A 21,716-nucleotide genomic window follows, 5' to 3' on the forward strand; every position below is an offset into this window, starting at 1 on the left:
CATCTTGTTTTAATAAGGATACATTTTCAGTTGAGGATAACTTAAACAAGCCTGAAAGGAATCCTTGGTTTCCATGAATGATTTGTTGTGTGTCGGGAATACTGCTGTACTTTGTTTTTGCACTTCCTGATACGTGCCTTGGTTCTACAACATCGTGACAAGAGGGAGATTTTGTTGCATCTACAAATAGTACTGGTTTGTTTCGATCTTTTTGCACAACTGATGCATTCACCATTTTACCTGAATCTTCTTTATCACTCAATTCTTCCTTAGATGTGGACAGGCTTCCACTGGAAGAAAATTTAAGCAGGCTCGAGAAAAAACCTTGCTGGCTACTATTTTGTTTGGCTTTTTCAGTAGTAACCTGTTTTTCAGTAGTACCTTGTTTTTCAGTGCCTTTCTCTGGACTTGATGAAAACCTTAAAACACCAAACAAGCTACTCTGCTTACTTTCTTTTTGTTGTTCACCAGATGTTCTTACACTGTCTGACTGTTTGGCATTCGTTTCTTTTGTTGCAGATGTTCTTTCACCTGTAGGAAATTTGAACATTTCTGAAAACAGGCCACCCTCAGATTTTGCTTCTTTTGGTTTTTCGGAAGCAACATTTTCAGATGAAAAGAAGGGAAGTTTTAATTTTCCAACCAGAGAGAACGTTTGATCATCTTTCATCCTTTCTTTCCCAACTCGAATGTCCTCTGTAGATTTGTAAAAAGGAAATCTTGAGACACCTGCAGAAGGATCCTCCTTGGGCAGAGTACTATCTGATGAAGAAAGGATAATTTGGCTGAATGACTTTTTCAGAGGGTTGAAAAATCCAAAATTAATTCCAGAGTTGTCAGCACTGTCAGGCTTTGATTGGGAAGAGGATTCCATTTTATCAGAAGCTTTTATGTCTTGTACTACTTCAACACTTCCAACATGATGAGGCACCAGCGTTTTAGCAGCTTGCTCATCTTTACTTCCCTGTGCTAAAGTGGGTGAAGATTGAACAGTTTCTGATTTGCTGCCCAACCCAATTGCAAATCCTGACTGTTTATCTGAAATAGCCCCTTTTTGCTGTTTACTACTTAAATTACTATTCTGCTGCAATGAAGTGTCATCACAATCATCTTGCAAAGCGACACTCATTTCATTAGAATCAAGCATTTTTTCAAATCTTGGTGAAACTTTTCTTTCTTCACAAGATGAATTCAAAGTATGCCCATGGGTATCAAGATTAGCAGAACTGTTGGCCTGAAGTTCAGAAGTTTTGTGTTCTTTGTTCTGCCCAGCAGGTTTGTGAGAATCCTGAGCAGAATCTTTCTCTGTGAAGAATTTTAAGGGATTCAATTTTCCCAGGACTGAATCAATGATTGTATTTTGTGATGAAGATGATGACTGGTTCTTCACAATGTCATAGTCATTATGAGGAGCCGGTTGTATAAGTGAAGTAAGAGCGGTATTAATGTCAGCTTTCTTCTGCTCCGATGTCTCAGAAGTATTGGATGTAACTGACTTGCTGGTGTCAGCTTCTAATGCTCCTGTAGACTGCAAAGAAAAAGTTCTTTCCGCTTTATCTTCCATAGATGAAGGTGATGTGAAACTCCTGGACATTGACTTCGGAGAAAACAATTTTACAAGACCAGGGACTTCCCTACTCTTTTCATCTTCATTTTCAAGGGAAGTGGGAACCATTTTTTCCACAGAGGCTGAAGACTGTTTTTTATTTCCTCCTACTTTTTCACCTATTGAATTGAATAAAGACTGCATGGTATTCTTTACTCCAGTCAAGTCTGGAATAGGGTCTAGTTTTTGATCACTATCATCACAATTAACATTTATCGAAGAGCCTTTCGGTCTCCTTTGTCCTTCTTGTCTTCTTGGTTGAAGACAGTCACCACTGTCTTCAACACTGCAACGTTGCAGGGTCTCATTTTCTCCTTGGGACTTTCTGAAAGTTCTGTTGTGTCTCTTTGGAAGTGAACCAAACTTGCTCATTTCTTCTTCTTTTTCAGCCAAGTATTCAGATACAGACTCCACCAAACACTGAAGTTCATCCATTGCATCAACATACTCCTCATTCATTTCCTCACCTTGAGAGGAATGCAACTTTCCTCTGAACTCAGATTCTTCATCAAGGTGATGATCGTAGCTGAGCTGGTACTTTTTCTGAGGGCCATGCATTCCACGAAGATCATGTTCCCTGTACTTAATGCAAGGAACGGTGCTTTCATGCCAGGACTGTCCCATTAATATATCTTCCTCTTGCTCATCGTCAGATCCAAATGAGCAGCGAAGTTCATCAGAGCCACTGCTATCATACTCACCACAGATTTCCCCTAGTATCCTTTTCTCCAGCATCTGCTCATCGTACACTTCCTCTAGGCATTCATCTATATCTATCATGTCATCAGGTTCATTATGGAGCAACTGATTTTCTCTCCACTCATTACTTTTCACCATAGATCCATGTTCATATCCATTTAGTTGCTGGTTATATTGCTCATCTACTCCGGAAATGTCATGACTATATAGTACAGGATCACTTTGATTACATTTCTGACTTTTAGATTTGATTTCAGGAAGGCCACTAAGGACGCCTTGCTCTGCATCAAGACTTCTTGAAAGCATTTTCAATGTGCCATCCTCTAAACTATTGTATCTGCATTTCTTTTTCCTCCTCCTATCTATCGTATTGTATTCTTCCGGATAACTAGAGTGGCTGGGAACATGCGATTGCCCAGTTAAGGACCGGTTACACCTCAATGAGTGTCGCGGTACTCTTTCTGCACGTTCCCTGCATTGCTGACTTTTTCTGATCGCACAGCTCTTCTTTGCAGTTTCTTCTTGCCAACTTCTTTGACTTTCGACTAAAAAGTTTTCAATGAGCAGTTTCCCTAACTTGTCATATTTATGTTCCCACTCTTCCTCCCCAACTCCAGAATCGACTGGTATAATTCTAACTCTCTCTTTAAATGCTAAAGCTTTTTGGCTTGGTAAGGATCAAAGTTTGTGTAAAGGTGTAGAGAACAAAATGATTTGGAAACAAACAGAAAAGGGTAGGATAAACAAAAAAGAATCACATTGAAAATCTCAAATCAGTAGAGAACTGAGAACACAAAACTAAAATGACACACTAAAAAAAACAAACTCATATCAGATAAATACATTTTGCTAGGGCTGATGAGTAAATTTTCACTGGTTTGGTTCTTTTGATTTAAAAGTAGTTGTACCCTAAACATAGACATAACATATATGAAAACATTAAAGGCATGCAAACAGCTGCCAATGGCCTTCTTCACAGCACCACAGTACACGGTAACATCAAGGCTGTAAAGAGAGCAGAACCCACCTATCGGACAGATCTAGAGACTGCCTACTTTCGAGGGAGAACTGGCGGCTGGTTAGCTGACTAGACTCAGATGGAGACTCTAGATCACTACGACCATTCGCAGCAGAATCTACGCTATCATATCGTCTGGTAGGGAAAATGAATGACAGTAGGAAACAGGAGGACACATGATTATTGATTGTTCACTTCATTTTACAGCTTACTACTGTTATTGCTTACTGCATGTAAATTAAACACAATCGATACTGATCTTGCTACTCAAATGAATTGGCAAGGTGCTACCCTCCAGAATATATAAATCCAACTCTAATGATTTCTTTGTATTTTCTCATCTAGAAGAAATGTGCTTCATCATATAAATCTTTTCTCTGATGAACAATAAATTGAATAGATTTTATCTGGAAAATGAAATACCCCAAAGTAAGGCATGAAACATTTACAAATTGAGTTTTCTTTGGGTAAGTGTGGAATGATTAATAAGTACAAACACATAGCCAGTCATACTTTGGCTAAGATCATTTTCAACTCTAACGAAATAACCCGCATTGGCTCAAACGCCAATGCTATTATTTCAATGAAATGGGAAACTATTGAGATTGGACAGCATCAAGTGAAATATTTCAATCTATTAACAAAGGCAATTTGACAACAGTCTATAAATATTTGTATACTTGCAATGTTTAACATGCCAGTTATAAAGAATTAATCCTTGATCTTAATAACAGTTGTACAAGATAACAATACCATCAACTTGGTAGTTATTTATGTAATTTATTTCAATAATGCACAAATTAAGCCGAGCATTTGTTTTTGCTTTCATTTGATGGAATACAATATCTTATCAATCTTTTTCATCCTTACCAGCTGTCTGAATTAAAGTTATAGGAATCAAAAGAACAGAACCACAGATTTAAATAATTAAAGCACAAAAACGTCTTCAAAATAAATATGCTACAGCAACATTTTCTGAAGACACAACAAAGTCACATTTCAAAAAAGAGAGAGATTTTCTCCCCTTCCCGTAACCCATAGCTCAGTGAGCAAATGTATTATTTGGCGTAATTAATGAGCCACTAAGATCAGGTGGAACTTCTGGTATACGTCAAGTTAGTTGATCTCACCCTGAACAACAGTAAAGGCACTATGGTTAGCCTCAAGTGCTGCATTATTGAAGGAGAACAAGCAACCACTACTCCTGTTCATACTCCTTTTTCAGCGACCCTGCTGTAAAGAGCATGTGTCAGCTGAAGACAGGATTTGATGATAACCACACCAAACTTTTAACGTTCACAGTTGAAGGTCATGCACACAAAAAAAATTAATGCCCGAGCTTGATACCGGAAAGCTGCTGGCATCAATAGTACTGCATTACAACATGCTTCCCTGCCTTTGGAAGAGAGAATATTTAGAAAAAAAATTAAAAGAAAAAAATAAATACCCTATTGCCACAGTGGGATTGCAAAAACATTTATCAGTGAAATGGCAGCCATCAAATTGGTAAAAAGTGCCTTATGACATAAAGTGATTCTTCTCCAGGGAAACCCATTAAATCAGATTCCTGAGAACTTGGCTCTGACAAGATCTCGGATCAGTACAAAGATATTGTGAGTTGGCTCAATATAGACATGGTTCCCTGTAGGAAAGAACCTCACATCCCAAATGTCCCTTTCCAAGAAGTCTTCCGCAAAATGTGATTCATTTTGTGCAGGTTCATCACATAATAATTGATCGCAGGTGATAAATGTTGTGCTGCTCCATGATGCGAAAATCCCTTTGCCAAGCTATATGCAAAGTAATTTTACATTGTATCATCAAGCATCTGTTAGATTGCAATGCTTCAAATTTTTTTTACATAATTTGATTAAAATGTGAACATTAATATTGGAGAGAGCCAAACAGGCATTTGAAAACATGCACATTTTTAACGAAGTGGATCCCTTCCACCTGGACAAGCAAATAAACTTCACCATCTATTGGAGAGGAAAATGAGGAAGATTAGACAGGCACTCAAGTCCTTAACCATTGTTCAACAAAATTGCATTTCCTTGATCTCCTATCTTCCACCTTGAGTTAAACCACTTAACTGCAAATTGGCCACTTAAGCAAGAGAACAACTAGGACAGGAAATCAACAGAAAGGAAATATGTGTCTAATAAATCATATGGCTAAAATAGAACTGGGATGTTGAGAAAACCTACAAAGACTGCCATCATCTGCCTTGAAGGTCTAGAATGAAAGACATTACCATGGAAGGAATAACTCAAACATTGGAAAAACAGCAGCTTAGCAAGTTACTAAACTTATTGTAGTGTAATGATACAGGTCAATTTTTTCAGCTTTAAAAAAATTCTAGGCTTTCCGTTTTTTGCACAGATACTGACCAGGTTGTTTGCATGATATAATTATTTAAACATTTTTGTGAGTTTCAGCAGCAAAACTATTGTCAATCTTTCTAAAATAGATGACGTACCTCATTTCTTTCCGATCGCAGTAATCAAGGTCATAGTTTAGGTCAGTGTAGGGGTCCCTTGAGCCACCTTGGAGCTGTAATCGTGATTGAACTGGGAACTGATGAACAGATGCATTTGGCTGAGAGGTGGTGTGGTAAGGAGGTGGAATACTGTTGCTTGTCTCACTACGATAATCACTATCCCTATCATCAACAGCACTGTCTGGATCTTCAAGTGCTAAAAAGAAAAAATAGAAATAGTTCACATCTATAATCCATAACATATGCATAACTTAGGAAGCAGCACTTGGCATTTTAATTTGCAAATTAACCAATTTATTACTCAACAAGCTAATCAGAATTTAATAGGCAACATGAAAATGTGCCTAGTCCAATGTACTGTATTTAGCCAGGTCAATTTTTGCAGGTTAAAAACTTTCTGCAAATTCTAGTAAATATTCAATTTTTCTGCACACCAGAAGAAAGAACAAACTTGTCAATTTTCTCTTACATTAATACATTAAATAGAAACAATTTGGATAGGTTGCTTCTCTTTCTATCCAATGATGTGCAGATATTAAAGCAGGTTTGTCCTTAGAAGAGGGAACATGCATGCTCGTTTGATAGATATCTCAATATTCATGCATACAGTGGTCATTTTCTGGCTTTAGTTTTCATAATGGGGAACAGAATAAATAGAACACAGGTTCTACAGAATAAATGCAATGGTTGCACATCCCAAAACAAGACACAAAGAAAGAAAAAGCTGTGCAGACACAGACAACAAAAGGAAAAAAACTGCTACGGTATCAATACAATATGAGGGATCCATGTATCCCCTATATGCATGAATACTTCAGGTCTCTCCTGTCGGAGCATGCTAATGTAGGAGCCAAGGTACTTGTGAAGAATAAATCATTACATACTTTGTTGCTCTCCCCATCCGAAATAACTCCAATTGCCTGGTGGATGCAAACGTTGGCAAAGAAGGGGAAAAAGAAGACTTCAGCAAACCAACAGATTATAATGTTGGGAAAAAACTGCTGTTTTGCTTTTCCATTGTAGAAACCTTAAACTTTAGACCCTGCTCACAGAAATGATGCAAAAACATGATGACAATAAATATGGGGGGTGGGGAGGGAAACATTCATTTGTTTAATAAAAGGGAGGCCTAATTTGCAGTGTTTCCTAACAGAATTTATCAATAAGGAATCAGCCATGTAAACAGTGACTTTTTCTGGTAACCGGAAACAAGTCACACACGGCTGCAAGAACTCCACTCCCATCAGATCTACATCTATAGTGGAATTCCCAGAGTCGATGAGAATTCTAAAGAGAATTTAATAATATGGCAAATTTGACCCCAATCTCTCTGTGCGTATGTTCGTGTTGAACACCTTTTCTGAACAAAATACATGGATTGATCCAAAAATCACACGTTTAAATCATGTTTATTTCTTTAAGTCAAGCATTTCCATTTGAAACTATGATCCAAAGTAAGTGTTATATCAACATGGTACACTCTGCTGGGGATATTTATATATTCTTATCTCAGACCTCTTCATTCAGTGAATTCTTGGATGCACAGAGATGGAGAAAAGGGAAAAAAGCAAAACACAACTTCATTTTCGGGTGCAGAAAATATTTCTAAAGTTCTATTCCCATCTGAAAAGGCTTGACGTGGATGACAACTGAAAACAACTATAGTAAGAGCATACAACATTGGAAATTCTACACAAGACATCTTAAGTGTGTGTCGCCATAGTGACTGATGATGTTGAACAAGGAAATTGGAGTAAACCAACCACTACTGAAAACACATGGCATTTCAGGTGTGATGTACTGTTGCATTCAACAAAGTTTGTACACAACATTACTTCTACCTTTCTGGCCCATACCTAGACTTCCCAAGAGAGCTTGTTGCTTACCAATCAATGCAGTGCAAAATATTACACGATTAAATCATGTTTATAGAATGTTGGTTACTAGCAGTACCACAAACAATGAATCTCCTAACTCCAATACAGGAACAGGGGAAAATACCCCCAAGGAGACATATCTCCTATACAGAGGCAAGTAAGAAAATAAGAAAGCCAAGCATTGGGATTGAACTAAAGGCATGTCACCAGGGTGCCATTCGTGAGCAAAACAGATTCTTTAGGAGGAAATTATCCTTAAAATTAAGGAGGGGTTAAAAACAGAGCATTCTGGGCTTCCCTTGTAGTTCTGCGCTTCAGTAGTTAAATGAATAGTAATATATTACTGAGATACAGAGAATAGGAAGGTCATAGCTTTGATACTTTGTCTAATGTTATTATTTATAATATATTATACACTAGCTGATCTCAGCCAGTATGTCAGTGTGGGCACTTGAACGTGATCTCAGTAACCTTACTAGTGACAAGGAAAAACATTTGCACAATTCCTGATATCAAGTAAACCCTGCTGGGATAAGGTAAACTCGCATAAGTCATATCAGGCGGGTCCATAACATTTAATACGATTTACACAAAGTATGCAGGCAACCTTGCATAAGTCACATCATATACGACTTATGCAAAGTTTTTATATAACCAACAGATAACCAAAACAGTAATCAAGTACAAGGTCTTTGTCATCAACTTGTGTTTAGATGTACCTATATTGGCTGATACCATGATGACGGGTCAAAACCTAGTTTTACATACTTGTTACACTGTACTGCATTGCATATGCGGTACTTTACCACTGCAGCCAGTAAGTGGTCAAGACGTGGTTTCCCATGATTGTTTCAAACAAGTGCAGTAGTGGTGTTACAAGTTAGGAGATGATTTGCACAGGATTTAGGATTATTTGGGACGTTATGATGTAGCTGTTTATCTGACTTATAAAATATAATTAGTGCACAGAACTCTAAGTGTTATTTGTTAGGAAACTAATGGTTCATTAACAAATTAGGTGATTATACAATTTATAAAGAGACGACTTGTGTGAGTTTTACTGTATGCAAATTACCTTCTGCTACAGTTACCTACAGACACTCACTGCTCAGGCTCAGACATGAACAACAGCTATTTGGATGAGCTGCTTAGGATTGCTTGCACCAATGAAGTTTGAAGGATGACAATTTGTGTGAAGAACCAAAGATTTTCAGTAATCATCACCCTAAGATGAACCAATTTCAGTAGATGCAGGAAAAAATAATAATCCCTCCAAAACCAAAAACAATAATAAATTGGTCATTTTCAATCTACGACTGTTTGTGGGACATTGCTGTACGCAATTGGCTGCCGCGTTCACCCACAAATATACAGTCAATTCACTTTACAGTGTGTTCTGTGAAGCGCTTTGGGACGTCCTCCCGACGTGAAAAGCGCTATATCAAATGCAAGGATTATTATTATTATTAGGAAAGGGAAGCTAGGCCATTCTGTTTTGCATGCAGCAGAACATTTAGTTTATTCTTTTTTAAAAAATCATGAAAACATGCAATAATAATAGAAAGAAAGTCATGAAACTGGAGATCAGCAATGATGCACTTTCCAACATCTAACACTGAGATAAATAGAATAATAAGAAAGAAATTCAACATTCACAAAAATAATTTTTTAAAATCTTGCCTCAAAGAATGTTGGGTTGAGAAAAAGTTTTGCAGTTTCCTTCTTCTCTTGCAGGCTGAGAGCAGCCACACAGCCTTTTTTAAGCTATCGGACTAGTTGATCTGGGTCACTGACATCTCAGTGGCCACCATCAATGCCACTTGCTGGGTGCCTCAGCATGAGGTTTGATAAGGTGCCGTCAGCTGACACTCAGGATGGATTCTAGGAATCCAGCTGGCTGTGCTGTTGCTAAAAATTGCAAACTCCACCAACTGAGACAAATTAACTGATTTGAAAGGCAGCACAACACCCCTTTTGACTTTAGGAGTCAAGTACTCAACCATATCAACAACCAGATTCCACTATTTTCACAGAAAAGATCCAGCTACAATTCTAAACCAGTTCAAGAAAGTGTTAGATGTAACTTCACACAACTTAAATGGTTACAGAGGTGAAGTGGATTATACGAATAATCAACAATATCATTTTAGTTTGTCTGCTATTTAACTAAATTCATTAAAACTTTTTAAAGCACCTTGGGACATCCACCTGAGGTAGAATTTGATATGTAAATGTAAATTTGTTATTATAGAATATCATTTGATCAAAATTGAAATTATAACTTTGAAATATACTTTTTGGGAGGAGCAACAAAAAGAGAATTGTTTGCACTTTACATTCAACCAAACTAAATATAATAAAATGGTTACCGAACATCTCTGGAGGTAGAGCCTAGTGTTCATTCCCTAACAATTGGGAGAATAGAATTTCATGCACATAATATCACCTTTAAAATTAACTTTGAAAAATCAAAAAAAAGTATCAATGATGTATTTTTGAACTGAATATTTCATGCGCAGCAATGCAATATGATAAAAATGTCTACACATCAAGCAAACTAATGTACATGCAATATCATCCCCAATAAGGTACAAAGTCATTTTCGCTTCTGGAGTTCTTACAATCTCCCCATTGCAGGCCAGTAATTAACCAATTCAATACTTTTTGTTTTCGGACTTTGAGATATGCAACATGAACATAAGATGATGAGGGATGCTAGGGATTACTTCAGTACTTTATACCAGGACAGCAAACAAATAATAAATTCTGCAATAGTATTAAAAGACATGCCAATGACATGTGCGGCAGATCAATACTACACCAATTTAATCACCATTACCCACAGATTCAACATGAAAAGCTAGAAATTACACATGTATCCAAATGGATTTAGTTTCAGAATCCCACATCCAATCTCGTAGAAATGTCAGAACCCTGAGAGATGGGACAGATAGACTAGAGATGTGCATGAAGCATGAAATGGAATGTTATGGCTTGAGGCTGTATTTTTACTGCAACTTAAGAGGCATGAGGAAGTCACTTGAAAGAGGATTATACAAAGGAAAGGTTTTATTGTATCTCACGACTCCCCACAGAAGAGCCAGAATAAACCAAAAATGGCTTTCTACCACCACTTACAGAATGTTTAATTCAAAACTTATTTTATTGGAGGGTAAGCTTCCCATTTCTCCTGGGTCACACAACTTTGACTGTTCTACTCACAAACGTCTATAAGTGCAACTGTGAGCTAGACATCAAGAAATTCCCTGAAGCAACAAAGATGGCTCCTCCAAACTGCTGATTAACCTTCCTCTCGCTGAGGTGATGGCTGACTTTGTTAATACTTTCAATCAATGACTCAACTGTAATCAGGTACACAGAAATTGAACCTGTTTGTCACTACTCCATGATACAGTCAATTCAACCTTCAATAGGTTGTGTCACGCCACCATCTCTTTGAGGAAATTTGATGTGAAATAATGGTAAATCTTGCAACCAGTCTCAACTTATTTTACACTTTAAACACATTCTGCTGATGTATTAACTTGGATATACTGTATCATATATCTCATTGCTAACATTCCTTGCTAACCAAAAAGGATTATAAATCACAATTTTTAATTTCAATAAACTGAAACGTCTATTTGTCTTTTTATAGGAAACTTGCTTGGGATATGAAAAATTCAAACAGAATTGATAGAACATTTTATTTTTCATTCCTCTTAGCAGTGGGGGATTTTATTTCATAAAGATATTTTGCAATAGCAAATAGCTACAGATGAGGAGAAATCCCAATTAATGACAAACAATGAAGAAACAGCAACCTATTTTGGAAGCTTGCCCTTCTGTGATATTGTTACACTCCACCAAACCTGTCCTTGATTTGGCTCGTGAATTTAATACAGCCCTGAATCAGTGAACCGTGTGCTCATTCATGCTAGGTCCTTGTTGGATTATTGGAATTGTGACAGGATAGAAAGTGACAGATGAATGAGGGCCAGTAAATGCTAATAAGATGGCTTATCCTTTTTTTAAAAAATGTAGAAAGTGTTCCACCTTCACACTATTCATGCATCTTCCGACAGCTTACTAGAGTATAAAAGAAAACTTAAATCCCTTGTTATTGCAGATACAATCATCCTTTTACTTTTCATCTCAATTTCTGGAAGCCTAAAACTAACAGATGGAGGATGATTTTTTCTGCTCCAAGTAGAATGATTTGTTGAATATCTCGGATTTCTGCCATAAGCTATGGTCCTGGATTAAGGTCCTGGATTTTATATAGCATGTGTTACTCCAAAACATTTCTAACCACTTCACCGGTAATTGATGTGAAGTATAGTGGCTGTTTATTTGTGAGCAACAGCGCAGTCAATTTACACAAGCAAATTTACACACTGAAAGCTGACTCCATATAATCGTATAGTTAGACAAGAGCAATAAAGGCCGGAGTTCAGCACTCTTCATTCTTAATTGCTGAAATAACTGAAAACAAGTTTGCTCTTCGATAACATTAAAAAGACTAATATCTAATGTTGGAGTTCTGTGCTGATCAGTATGTGTTCAAAAGTCCAAAGCTCAGGATATGAGCCTGATGAAATGTGGAGTGGCAAGGATGGCTGCACTGCTGGAAATGTTAACTTTGGGGAGCATAAATGCAGCACTTAAGTCCTGGAGCATCCTGAAGGGGTAATAATAGTAATAATCCTTGCATTTGATATTGTGCTTTTCACGTCGGGAAGACGTCCCAAAGCGTTTCACAGAACACAATGTAAAGTGAATTGACTGTTTACTTGTGGGCGAACGCGGCAGCCAATTGCGCACAGCAAAGTCCCACAAACAGTCGTAGATTGAAAATGACCAATTTAATTATTGTTTTTGGTTTTTGGAGGGATTATTATTAGGCTCTGTGTGGAGTAAGGAAACTTGCCCAAGGTTTCGCCCTCTGCCTGGAATTGAACTCAGATCTCTCACTTGCAAAGCGAGTGCTCTAACCACTGAGCTACAGGACTCCACATGCTATGTAAGCTATGAAAAGTGGCATGATCAGCTCTAGTTAGCAACAATTATTATTTAGTAGAAAATTCAGTCATTTTAGGTAAATGAAAGAATTTTTCAGTCACGTAGAATCTTAGAGGAGTTTTTTTTAAATATAAGCATAGCTTTCAGGACTTCATACTCACCAAGACACAATCAAAAACTGGTCCCTTTCATATAAATATTTATGAACTTACAGATGGGACATGTATCATCTCCTTCATTAAAAAAAAACTAATTAAACTAAGTCGAAGAGGTTTAAATTCTAATTATAGTGTGACCTCAGAAGATAACTTCCCAACTTCACTTTTTCCATCTTCTGCACAGCCATCCTAAGGTGCTCTCAGAGTGAGACTGCCAATATATCCTCAAATTATGAAGTTTTATACTGTGTGCCAGACAGAATAGATCTGGATTGAAACTGCCCAAACGCATTTCACCTGCTCCTGCTGACAACAGAAAAAATCATTTCCAGCATTCGTCCCCAGAAGCAAAAATGCAGTATTTTAATCCAACACACCATCTTGCTTCCCCTTTATTTCTGGATTCAAAAAGAGACCTAGTAATAAGACATTGGCTGGCAAGTTGAATGCCAAGTTCTCATTTTCATTTCATATTACTAGGGAAGGTGCTAAGTAGACACTGAATGTAGAAAAAAAAGTGGTAATCATCTCAGGACATTCTCAGGAGTCTCCTTGAAGTTGACTTAGGACCAGAAATAAAAATATTTTTGGCTAATGAATGATGCATGAATAGAAAGCGAACATAATAAAATAAAATGGATTAAAATGGAAGAAAGGCAAAATAATTGTTTAGTTTTATTCATGACAAGCCCATGCCACAATCTATGTCCCTTATTTCAACAGTATGTGCTGGCGATGTATCAAGGGGAAGGTGAAAAGAAAGAAATGGTGATTGTGACTCTCAAACCCATTTACGTTCAATCTGGCAAAATGAAACATTTTTGAATGTATTCTCAATCTGAAGGGCTTAACACTTTCAAATTCAGTGTTTTGCTCTGCAACAATATAGTATCAAGAATTTCAATAAAGTAAATAAAATGAATTATGTTTCTCAAATTGAAGTTAACAACTTGATATAATATAAATCGGCCTATACTGAGGCCTAGGAGCGCCCTGCAAACATGCACCATTATTGACAGCAGTGTTGTGCATCAAGAATGCGTACCTCTTGAAAATTGAAAAGGGAATATTTACTTCAAAATGCTGAGCAGCAAATAAAACACTGGAATCGTATGTTTTCAAAAAAATGGAAAAACAAAATAAAACTGATGGTATATAAGCAAAAAACCTCTAAATACTTCTCATTTCATGTGAACCATCTAACTACAAACCTCAAACAAACCACTGTGCAGGGAATACTACAAGTAAACATAAAAACAATATGAACTATAGATGTGAGAAAGAAAAGCACAATAAATATGTTTTCAAGCTGTGGCAAATATGTTCAGCACTTTCCTTTACTTACAACACTGGGAGGGAGCAGTTGGCAAAGGTTTGTTCTCAGCTTCTTCATCAATTGAATACTGGAAGGCACAGGAGAGGCAAGAATCAAATATAAGACAAAATCACATAGTTCCTTGTGTTCATTAAAACTGTATTACATCACTGAAGAAAGTGTCATTGAGATTAGCTCTCCCATTATGTTCCCTTATATTAACTGCAAATACATTAGCTTGTGGCTAAAGCTGAAAAAGTCTAAGACAGCAAATAAGTTGAAAGAAGTCTGTAAATCTGCTTTCTCTCTCCCTCCCTTCCACCCAACCCTCCCAAATGGTTTGCCCCACACTGTGGTCAGTGAGTCTCCAAGGAACCAGATTGAAAATATTCTGTTATTGCATGCGATAGTACTGCCTCACTATTAGTACCATGTATAAACAAATTATTTTATTAAGATTTGCCCAAGCTTCTTTTGATTGGATAGATATTTTTGTTTGCCTTAAACAATGGTTGCAGAAACTAAAATTTATCAATTTTGATGAGGCGTTTTTCAGTGTTTAATAATGGTGTTCCAAAATGAAAATTCCCTTACATTATAGATATCACATCAGTCACTTTTGCCCAGTTATTGTATATTTTATACTTACTTTTGCACTAAATGCACTATATTGCAACTGCTCAGTTTCTTACACCTACCTCATCATGATCCTTTATGGCATTCAACTGTTCAAGTTTTTGAGTCCAATATCTTGCTTCTTCTTCTGGGATATCTATAGAATGAAGACAATGGAACAGAAATAAATTTTCAGTTATCTGACTTTGATATTCCATCATGCCAACCTCTATAATCTAGAGAAAGCACTGCAAACACACATACAAAATGGAATATTTGGGCATAAAGTTCTAGCAGCCAATGTTTGTCATTTTTGTTTGTAATCTAATGTTTTCACTTTGTGAAGCCTGAGTATTCCACGTTCCTTTCAATTTCAGATCCCAATTCTGATGTACAGGATGCCTTCATGAGATTCATGAAAATAACTTGGTGACTTCACCTGCAAGTTCTTCTGTGGGGAATACCTGAGGCCCACAATTTCACCAAATATTAGCTTGCAAAACCATTTTGTCTGAGAATTTAAGATCACACAGATTTGTAGACGATTCTTAAATTCAGTCTCAACTTGGAAGCTGGCTTCTTTTCTTTAGAGCCACAGAAAACCAGCTTCAATATTGAAGAAATGAAATTAGAATTTTCCACAATTCTACACACGCTAAATTTTCAAGACAAAATGGTCTTATAAGCTAAACCATTTTATACTTCCAGGATTTCTCTAACAAACAAACTCAATACGTGCGTTGCTGAAGATTTGAATTTTCAGCTGATCATTCCATGGTGCATCACAATGATCCTATTCCTCTCCAAAAAATGTTTTGTTTAATTAGTTTTATATTTTTCTCTGACATGTTAGGGTTCTTCAAGCCTCACCACTTATTCCTGGCTTCCTTGTTGAGAAAGCAATCTTATTGATCTGTTCACAGGCTTCTGGCAATTTCACTCTTGAAATGGCTACACAGTGGTACACAACAGCAGTACAATAAAGTTCCTTGTACTCAGTAAAAACACAAGATGGTGCTCCATATTCGCAAGCGGCTCAAATATAAAGGGATGTAAATCCCGACCACAGTAACAGCTCTCCAATTATACACATCAGCTAATTATGGACCAACATTTAAGGCAAACAAAGTAGTTTATGTCCAGATTGCCTTCCTTGACCAACTGAGGGAGAAAAAAAGGAAGTGCACAGAGAGAAAATACTGAGTGCAGAGTTTAAAACATAGGGAAATAAAACTTCCTAAAACTAAAAATGCTGAATATTATACAACACAAACCTTTGACATCAATCTCAGATTTGTGTAATTTCTTTTAGTTTCCTGGTAGAAAAAATTACTGCTGTGATCCTCATGCCTTGGACTATTGTCCGATTTAGATCTAGGGAAACCTCTTTCATCTCCCTCCAGGGGTATTTTAAATGTGACACTCATTAATTAACCTCAAAAGGATTTGGCTGAATAATCCCAATAGGATTGAAATCCTGAATAGACTCCCTTAGGTTTCACATCTCAAACTCAATATCTTCGGGCACCAAGCTCATTGCTCAACTGACTGAGCCACCTGGGATTCTGAAATTGATTTTGGGCCATGGAATGATCATAATTATGAAACCAGCACTGAACTTATGTAACACAGTTTGTAATACAATGCAACAACAATAAATTCCAAAGTACAAACAAAAATGTCTAATATTTCCTACGAGCTTTACTTTAAACTTAAATTTACGCTTACTCTGCAAAAACACATTCCGCCTCTCAAAACAAGAAATTGTGCAAAATGAAAATCACACTCCACTTAAAAGCACACATAGAAGCTCTTTATCTTACAGTGCATATCCAATGTCCCGATCACTATTTTCTGAATGTGAAGAACATTTTTTATTAAATTGCTTTACAATATACCGTTCAAAGCAACAGAAATATTCAGGATCTGCCATACTTTATTTCATCGAGTGCAATAGAAGTAGAAAGCACATTTTTCAATCAAAAATAGCACTAGAAACAAATCTACAACACAAGGAAGAAAATAGAAAACCTATAATCAATAGAAAACCTATAGTCATGGGAATATTGTAAAAGATACATATCTGGACAAACAATTCAAAAGGAGCGAGTTTCTTCCAGTCCACTGGCCAAAAATCTTCCAAAATAAATTGATCGTTCACTTTGTGGCTGCTTGTGGGACCTTGTTATGGTTGTGAATTGGCTCCAACATTTACCTTCAAGTAAACAATCACTGCATTTGACAGTAATTACCTGTGAAGCACCTGGAAACATTAACATCACCAGTGTTGTATTAAAGGCAAGGATTATTATAAAATTCTAAATGTCTCTGCAAAAATGTTCGTTTGACCCACCATCTTATCTTCATCCTCAAAGCACCCAACATTTGTTAAACCCTATTTGTGAACTTTGTGCTTACCAGAGGTGAAGGATATCAGTGCTGAGCCTGGAAACACTTCTAATGCTTGGCACCGAGTTCCAGGATCAGGCACTCAAGGGTTTTACTTATTGAGGTCCAGAGAAAAGCTCCATCTGCTCTGCTCCGACAATACGCCTCAACAGCACCAATGTGTCAATTCCAATTCCCACATCAGCCAGTTTGAATGTTCTCCCAATTAGTACCAAATTAAGGCCAGTTTTTGTCATGTGGTCTCCACTGGTAAATCAGTTGAGATTTTGCCAATGTTTTTCATACAGGATTCTGACAAGCACGAGGAAGAAGACCGGAGCAGCTCAACCCATCTGTCTGATCTGGTTTGGAACTCAGATCCCAGAGGTAGAAGGAATACCTCTTTACAGCACATTCAGTCCCAAGCCTTGTTCTTTTAACATTTCATTTGCTGTGGTATGTCAGTGCCCAGTGACAAAATACAGTAAATCCTGTAAAGCTCTGAGATGTTCTCCCGCTGTGAAAGGTGCCACATCAAATGCATGGATTAATTATTACCCTAACCCAGCTACACTGGCTGACTATCCCCCTGTGCATCAACTTCACGATATTTTTCCTCAACTTCAAATACCTCCATGACCTTGAAGTATTCTATCTCTGTGATCTCCTGCTACCCAACTCCCCTGGCCACTCCTTTCTCTGAACAAATGTATGCCCCAACCACTCTGCCCACCATTTGAGGGGGAACCTTCAGCCACTTTGCTCATTTCTTCTGGAACTTTCTCCCAATTTTCCTCCACCTTACCTCTCTGTTTAAATCCCACCTGAAGCCCTACCTCGTTGACTTTCTTTAGGCTACTTTCCACTCCCTCACTCTCCTGTAAATTATTATTTTTTATTATTCTTGCACCAGCAAAATATTCTTTCATTGACCACTGAAGGGCTGTACCGTGCTTTACAAAAAAAATCCTGTCAACTGACTCTAAAGGGCAGTAATAGCATTAAAAATCAATATTCCAACTGAGTTTCTCTCATCTGCCTTGTCTTTCACTATTCTGCAACATAGCTGCAGGCAAACACTTAAACTGAATTCCTCATTTTGTCTATATTTAGCTTCACTGTCCTTTCTGCTGCAGTCGTAGCATTAAATCAGAATTGTGAAACATTTCAGGGATGAACTTTTCTTCCCTAGACTGAAACAGCTAAAAATATAACTTAGATATGATAACTATCATCGATGATAATTTTCATATGATGGGTCACATTGTTCCAAACTAAGTTAGAAAGATATTAAACTAGCAAATGTGGAAAATGTGTTTGTATTGCAAGTTACTGCACCGAGAGACAGATTAATGCAGATTCATATGACAATGATTTTGGTAATTCCACAATTTCTCAAACTGAGAAATTACGCAAATGTAATTTTTTAAAAAAAAACTCATCAGCCCCTATTTAATTTCCCTTTGACAGGTACAAAATAGTAGCTGATGTGGAAACACTTAAAAGAATCTTTTATGAAAATATGTGCAACTGCTTTTTTGTGGCAATAGTACCACTGTGCATCAGAATTTCAACACAATTTGTACCATTGTAACAGATATAAAAGGATATTGCAAACAAAACACCATGGTAACATTAGTTATCAACAACTTGCAAATGATATAGCACCCTGCAGGGTGGCTTCTCAAAGCACTTAAACTCAAAACTCATTTGAGTTTTCAGTCAAATAAACACTGCTTCTCCCAAGATTTCCTCTTAAAGCAGTTATATTTTCTTCTTTCCACTTTTAATTGGCCTTTTCGTACCACCAAGGCTAAAAATTGGGAATCCTTCTCCCACCTCAGTCAGTCACTCTGGGTGGGCAATTGAAGATGTAGGAGATATCATTTTATTTTTATAAAAATAACTGTTTTTGTCATACTCATTATTTCCCTTTTTGTGAAAAATCTTCCACCCTCTATTCTGTCATGGCCTGGTTTGAGACCGACATCTTGGATGATGTTCCACCAATATTTGAAGCTGTTTTTCCAATATGCTGCGTCACAATGCTCCTCCCTCTAATACATGGGAGCTTTTGGGCACATAAGTAAAGGAACGAAAATTCAATTCACACATGTCTCAGAAAACACAAAACAGCAAAAGGAATTCTATGTCCTCTGGAGGGGTACTGAATACAAGAGCAAAGAAGTAATGTTAAATTACTTTATTAAAATTGTTAGACATGGTTGAGGCTGCAACTGGAGTACCATGTCTCGTTTAAGATCCCTCATTAAAGGAAGGAAATCACAGTCATTAAAAGGCCGCAGTGGAAGTTCACATGGATGATACCAGGGATTAGAGGCTAAAGTAAAGTGGAGAAGACCAAATGTCGACTTTGTTTGCTGGAGAAAAAGGATCTGATAGAGATTTTTGAAACTGTGAATAGATTTGATTTGAGTGTAATTATTGAGAGACTATTTTCACTGATCAGTGAGTCAGCAAAATGACAGCATAAATTGATGATCATCACCAGAAAAGGGGTGGATGAGAGATGTTTTTCAAAACCATATACAGACAGTCAAAATATGAAATATCTTACCTCAAAGGTAACATGCTGAATCCATGAAAATATTTTAAAGGGATTTGGATAAATATTAAAGGTAACATTATTAAAGGATACTGGGAAAGACCAAAGAAATACAATGAGAGCAGATAAACCCAGTGGGGAAGCAAACACCAGCACAGGCATGACATGCTGTGAACTTTCTATGATTTCTACAATTCGACAGACACAAATGGGTTTAACAGTGATTTTTATCGTGCCTGGGAGGCACACTCGTTGAGCAGTACCTCATCACCTCTGAGAGGTGAGTTCAAATCCAGCTTACCATGAGGATAATGTCTCTTCTCTCTGTTGGCTGTTAAAAGAGTCCTAAATAAAATGAGTGTGGACAGCATTGAACCAGTTTCTTGAGGTACTGGTGCCAAAGCACAGAACTGTCATTTCAGTTAGAACATTCACTATAATTTTTAAGGCAGCGTCTGGTGAAACAGCATTGAATCACAGCCCCAACAACTGGGAAAAATAGCAGCTATATTTCTTGCTCACTAATAAAAAGTTATACATGTTGAATTGTCCGAGGGCTGGACAAAATGTTCGTCTACAGCAGGGGTAGCCAAAATACAGCCCGCAGGCCGTATCCAGCCCACCAAATGATTCTATCCGGCCCGTCATTGTGTCTACCAATAGAAAAAATTATAGTTCGTTCAGTCCCAGAAAGGGTTAGGGTTAGGGTTTTAAATGCGTTTCTTACTTTTGTCACAGCATTGATTTTTAATTGCTAATGTCGTTAGTTTTTTTCTACACAAATTTCACATTTGAATTAGACCAGGAACATCAGCCAATCACACTGCTTAGTTGTGTGCACGCTCCCTTAAGTGTTGAATCAGACTGACGTCAGAAATGTATCCGAAATCCCGGGATCCCAGGATGTATCCCGGGATTCGAAACTGTAAAGCGCTCTGAGACACCGTCCGGCGTGGAGGGCGTTATATAAATCCAAGTTGTTGTTGTTGTACGGATCGGCAAATTTTTCAAACACGGCGTGGCAACCGTGGCAATAATTTTCACTGATGAGGACGTTAATTCGAAATGAGTTTATCAAAGAAGCAGAAAGTGGATCCTGAAGGCCGAATATTCAACAACAACAAGATTCCATTTATAGCGCGCCTTTCACGTCGGGAGGACGTCCCAAGGCGCTGTACAGTTGGGTCAGGACCCGAGCAGGGGGGAAATGGTCAGGGGGAGGGAAGGGAGGGAGCGAGGAGTGGGTAGAGAGTCGAGAGGGGAGCTGAAGGCACGGTCAAAGAGAAAGGTCTTGAGACCAGCCTTGAAGGACGAAAGGGAGGAGGCGGCGAAGGCACTGGGGGATGGAGTTCCAGAGCCTAGGCGCTGAGAGGCTGAAGACCCGGCCACCGATGGTAGGGCGGTTGGGGCGGGGGATGTGGAACAGACCGGAGCCAGAGGAACGGAGGGTACGGGCAGGTAGGTAGGGGGATAGTAGGTTGGAGAGGTAGGAGGGAGCAAGGCCGTGAATGGCCTTGTAGGTGAGGATGAGGATCTTGAAATCGATCCTCTGGGGGATGGGGAGCCAGTGGAGGCGAGCGAGGGTGGGAGTGATGTGGTCCCGAAGCCTGGTGCGGGACAGTACACGAGCTGCAGAGTTCTGAATGACCTGCAGCTTGTGGAGGGAGGTGCCGGGAAGGCCGGCGAGGAGAGAGTTCCCATAGTCCAGCCTTGAGGTGATAAAGGCGTGGACCTTTCAGCAACGTGAGGGGTGAGGTAGTGCCGTAGTCTGGCGACATTCCAGAGGTGATGGAAGGCGGTGCCAGTTGTGGCGCGGATATGAGGGAGAAAGGACAGCTCAGGGTCGAACAGAACCCCGAGGTTCGACTGGCTTTGAGAGGTGGAGAGTGCAGCCTTGGATGCTGATGCTGTCAGCGCCTGAGGTGCGGAGGCGCTGACGCGAGCCAATTAGG

The 21,716-nt window shown here is 38.2% G+C and overlaps 1 protein-coding gene across 1 annotated transcript in view; it reads right to left on the reverse strand.

Moving 5' to 3' along the window:
• The window catches only part of LOC103177885 (protein unc-13 homolog B), a 304,211-nt gene that overhangs the window by 110,682 nt on the left and 171,813 nt on the right, over positions 1–21,716 (reverse strand). Inside the window, exons 6-8 of the mRNA XM_042335427.1 lie at positions 14,894–14,967; positions 14,226–14,283; positions 5,803–6,019 (exon numbers count right to left, since the gene is read on the reverse strand). Coding sequence (XP_042191361.1) covers positions 5,803–6,019; positions 14,226–14,283; positions 14,894–14,967 — 349 coding nt within the window. The remainder of the gene's footprint in view (positions 1–5,802; positions 6,020–14,225; positions 14,284–14,893; positions 14,968–21,716) is intronic.

Source organism: Callorhinchus milii, unplaced genomic scaffold, assembly GCF_018977255.1.
Source record: "Callorhinchus milii isolate IMCB2004 unplaced genomic scaffold, IMCB_Cmil_1.0 Scaffold1, whole genome shotgun sequence".
NCBI classification, from domain to species: Eukaryota; Metazoa; Chordata; class Chondrichthyes; order Chimaeriformes; family Callorhinchidae; genus Callorhinchus; species Callorhinchus milii.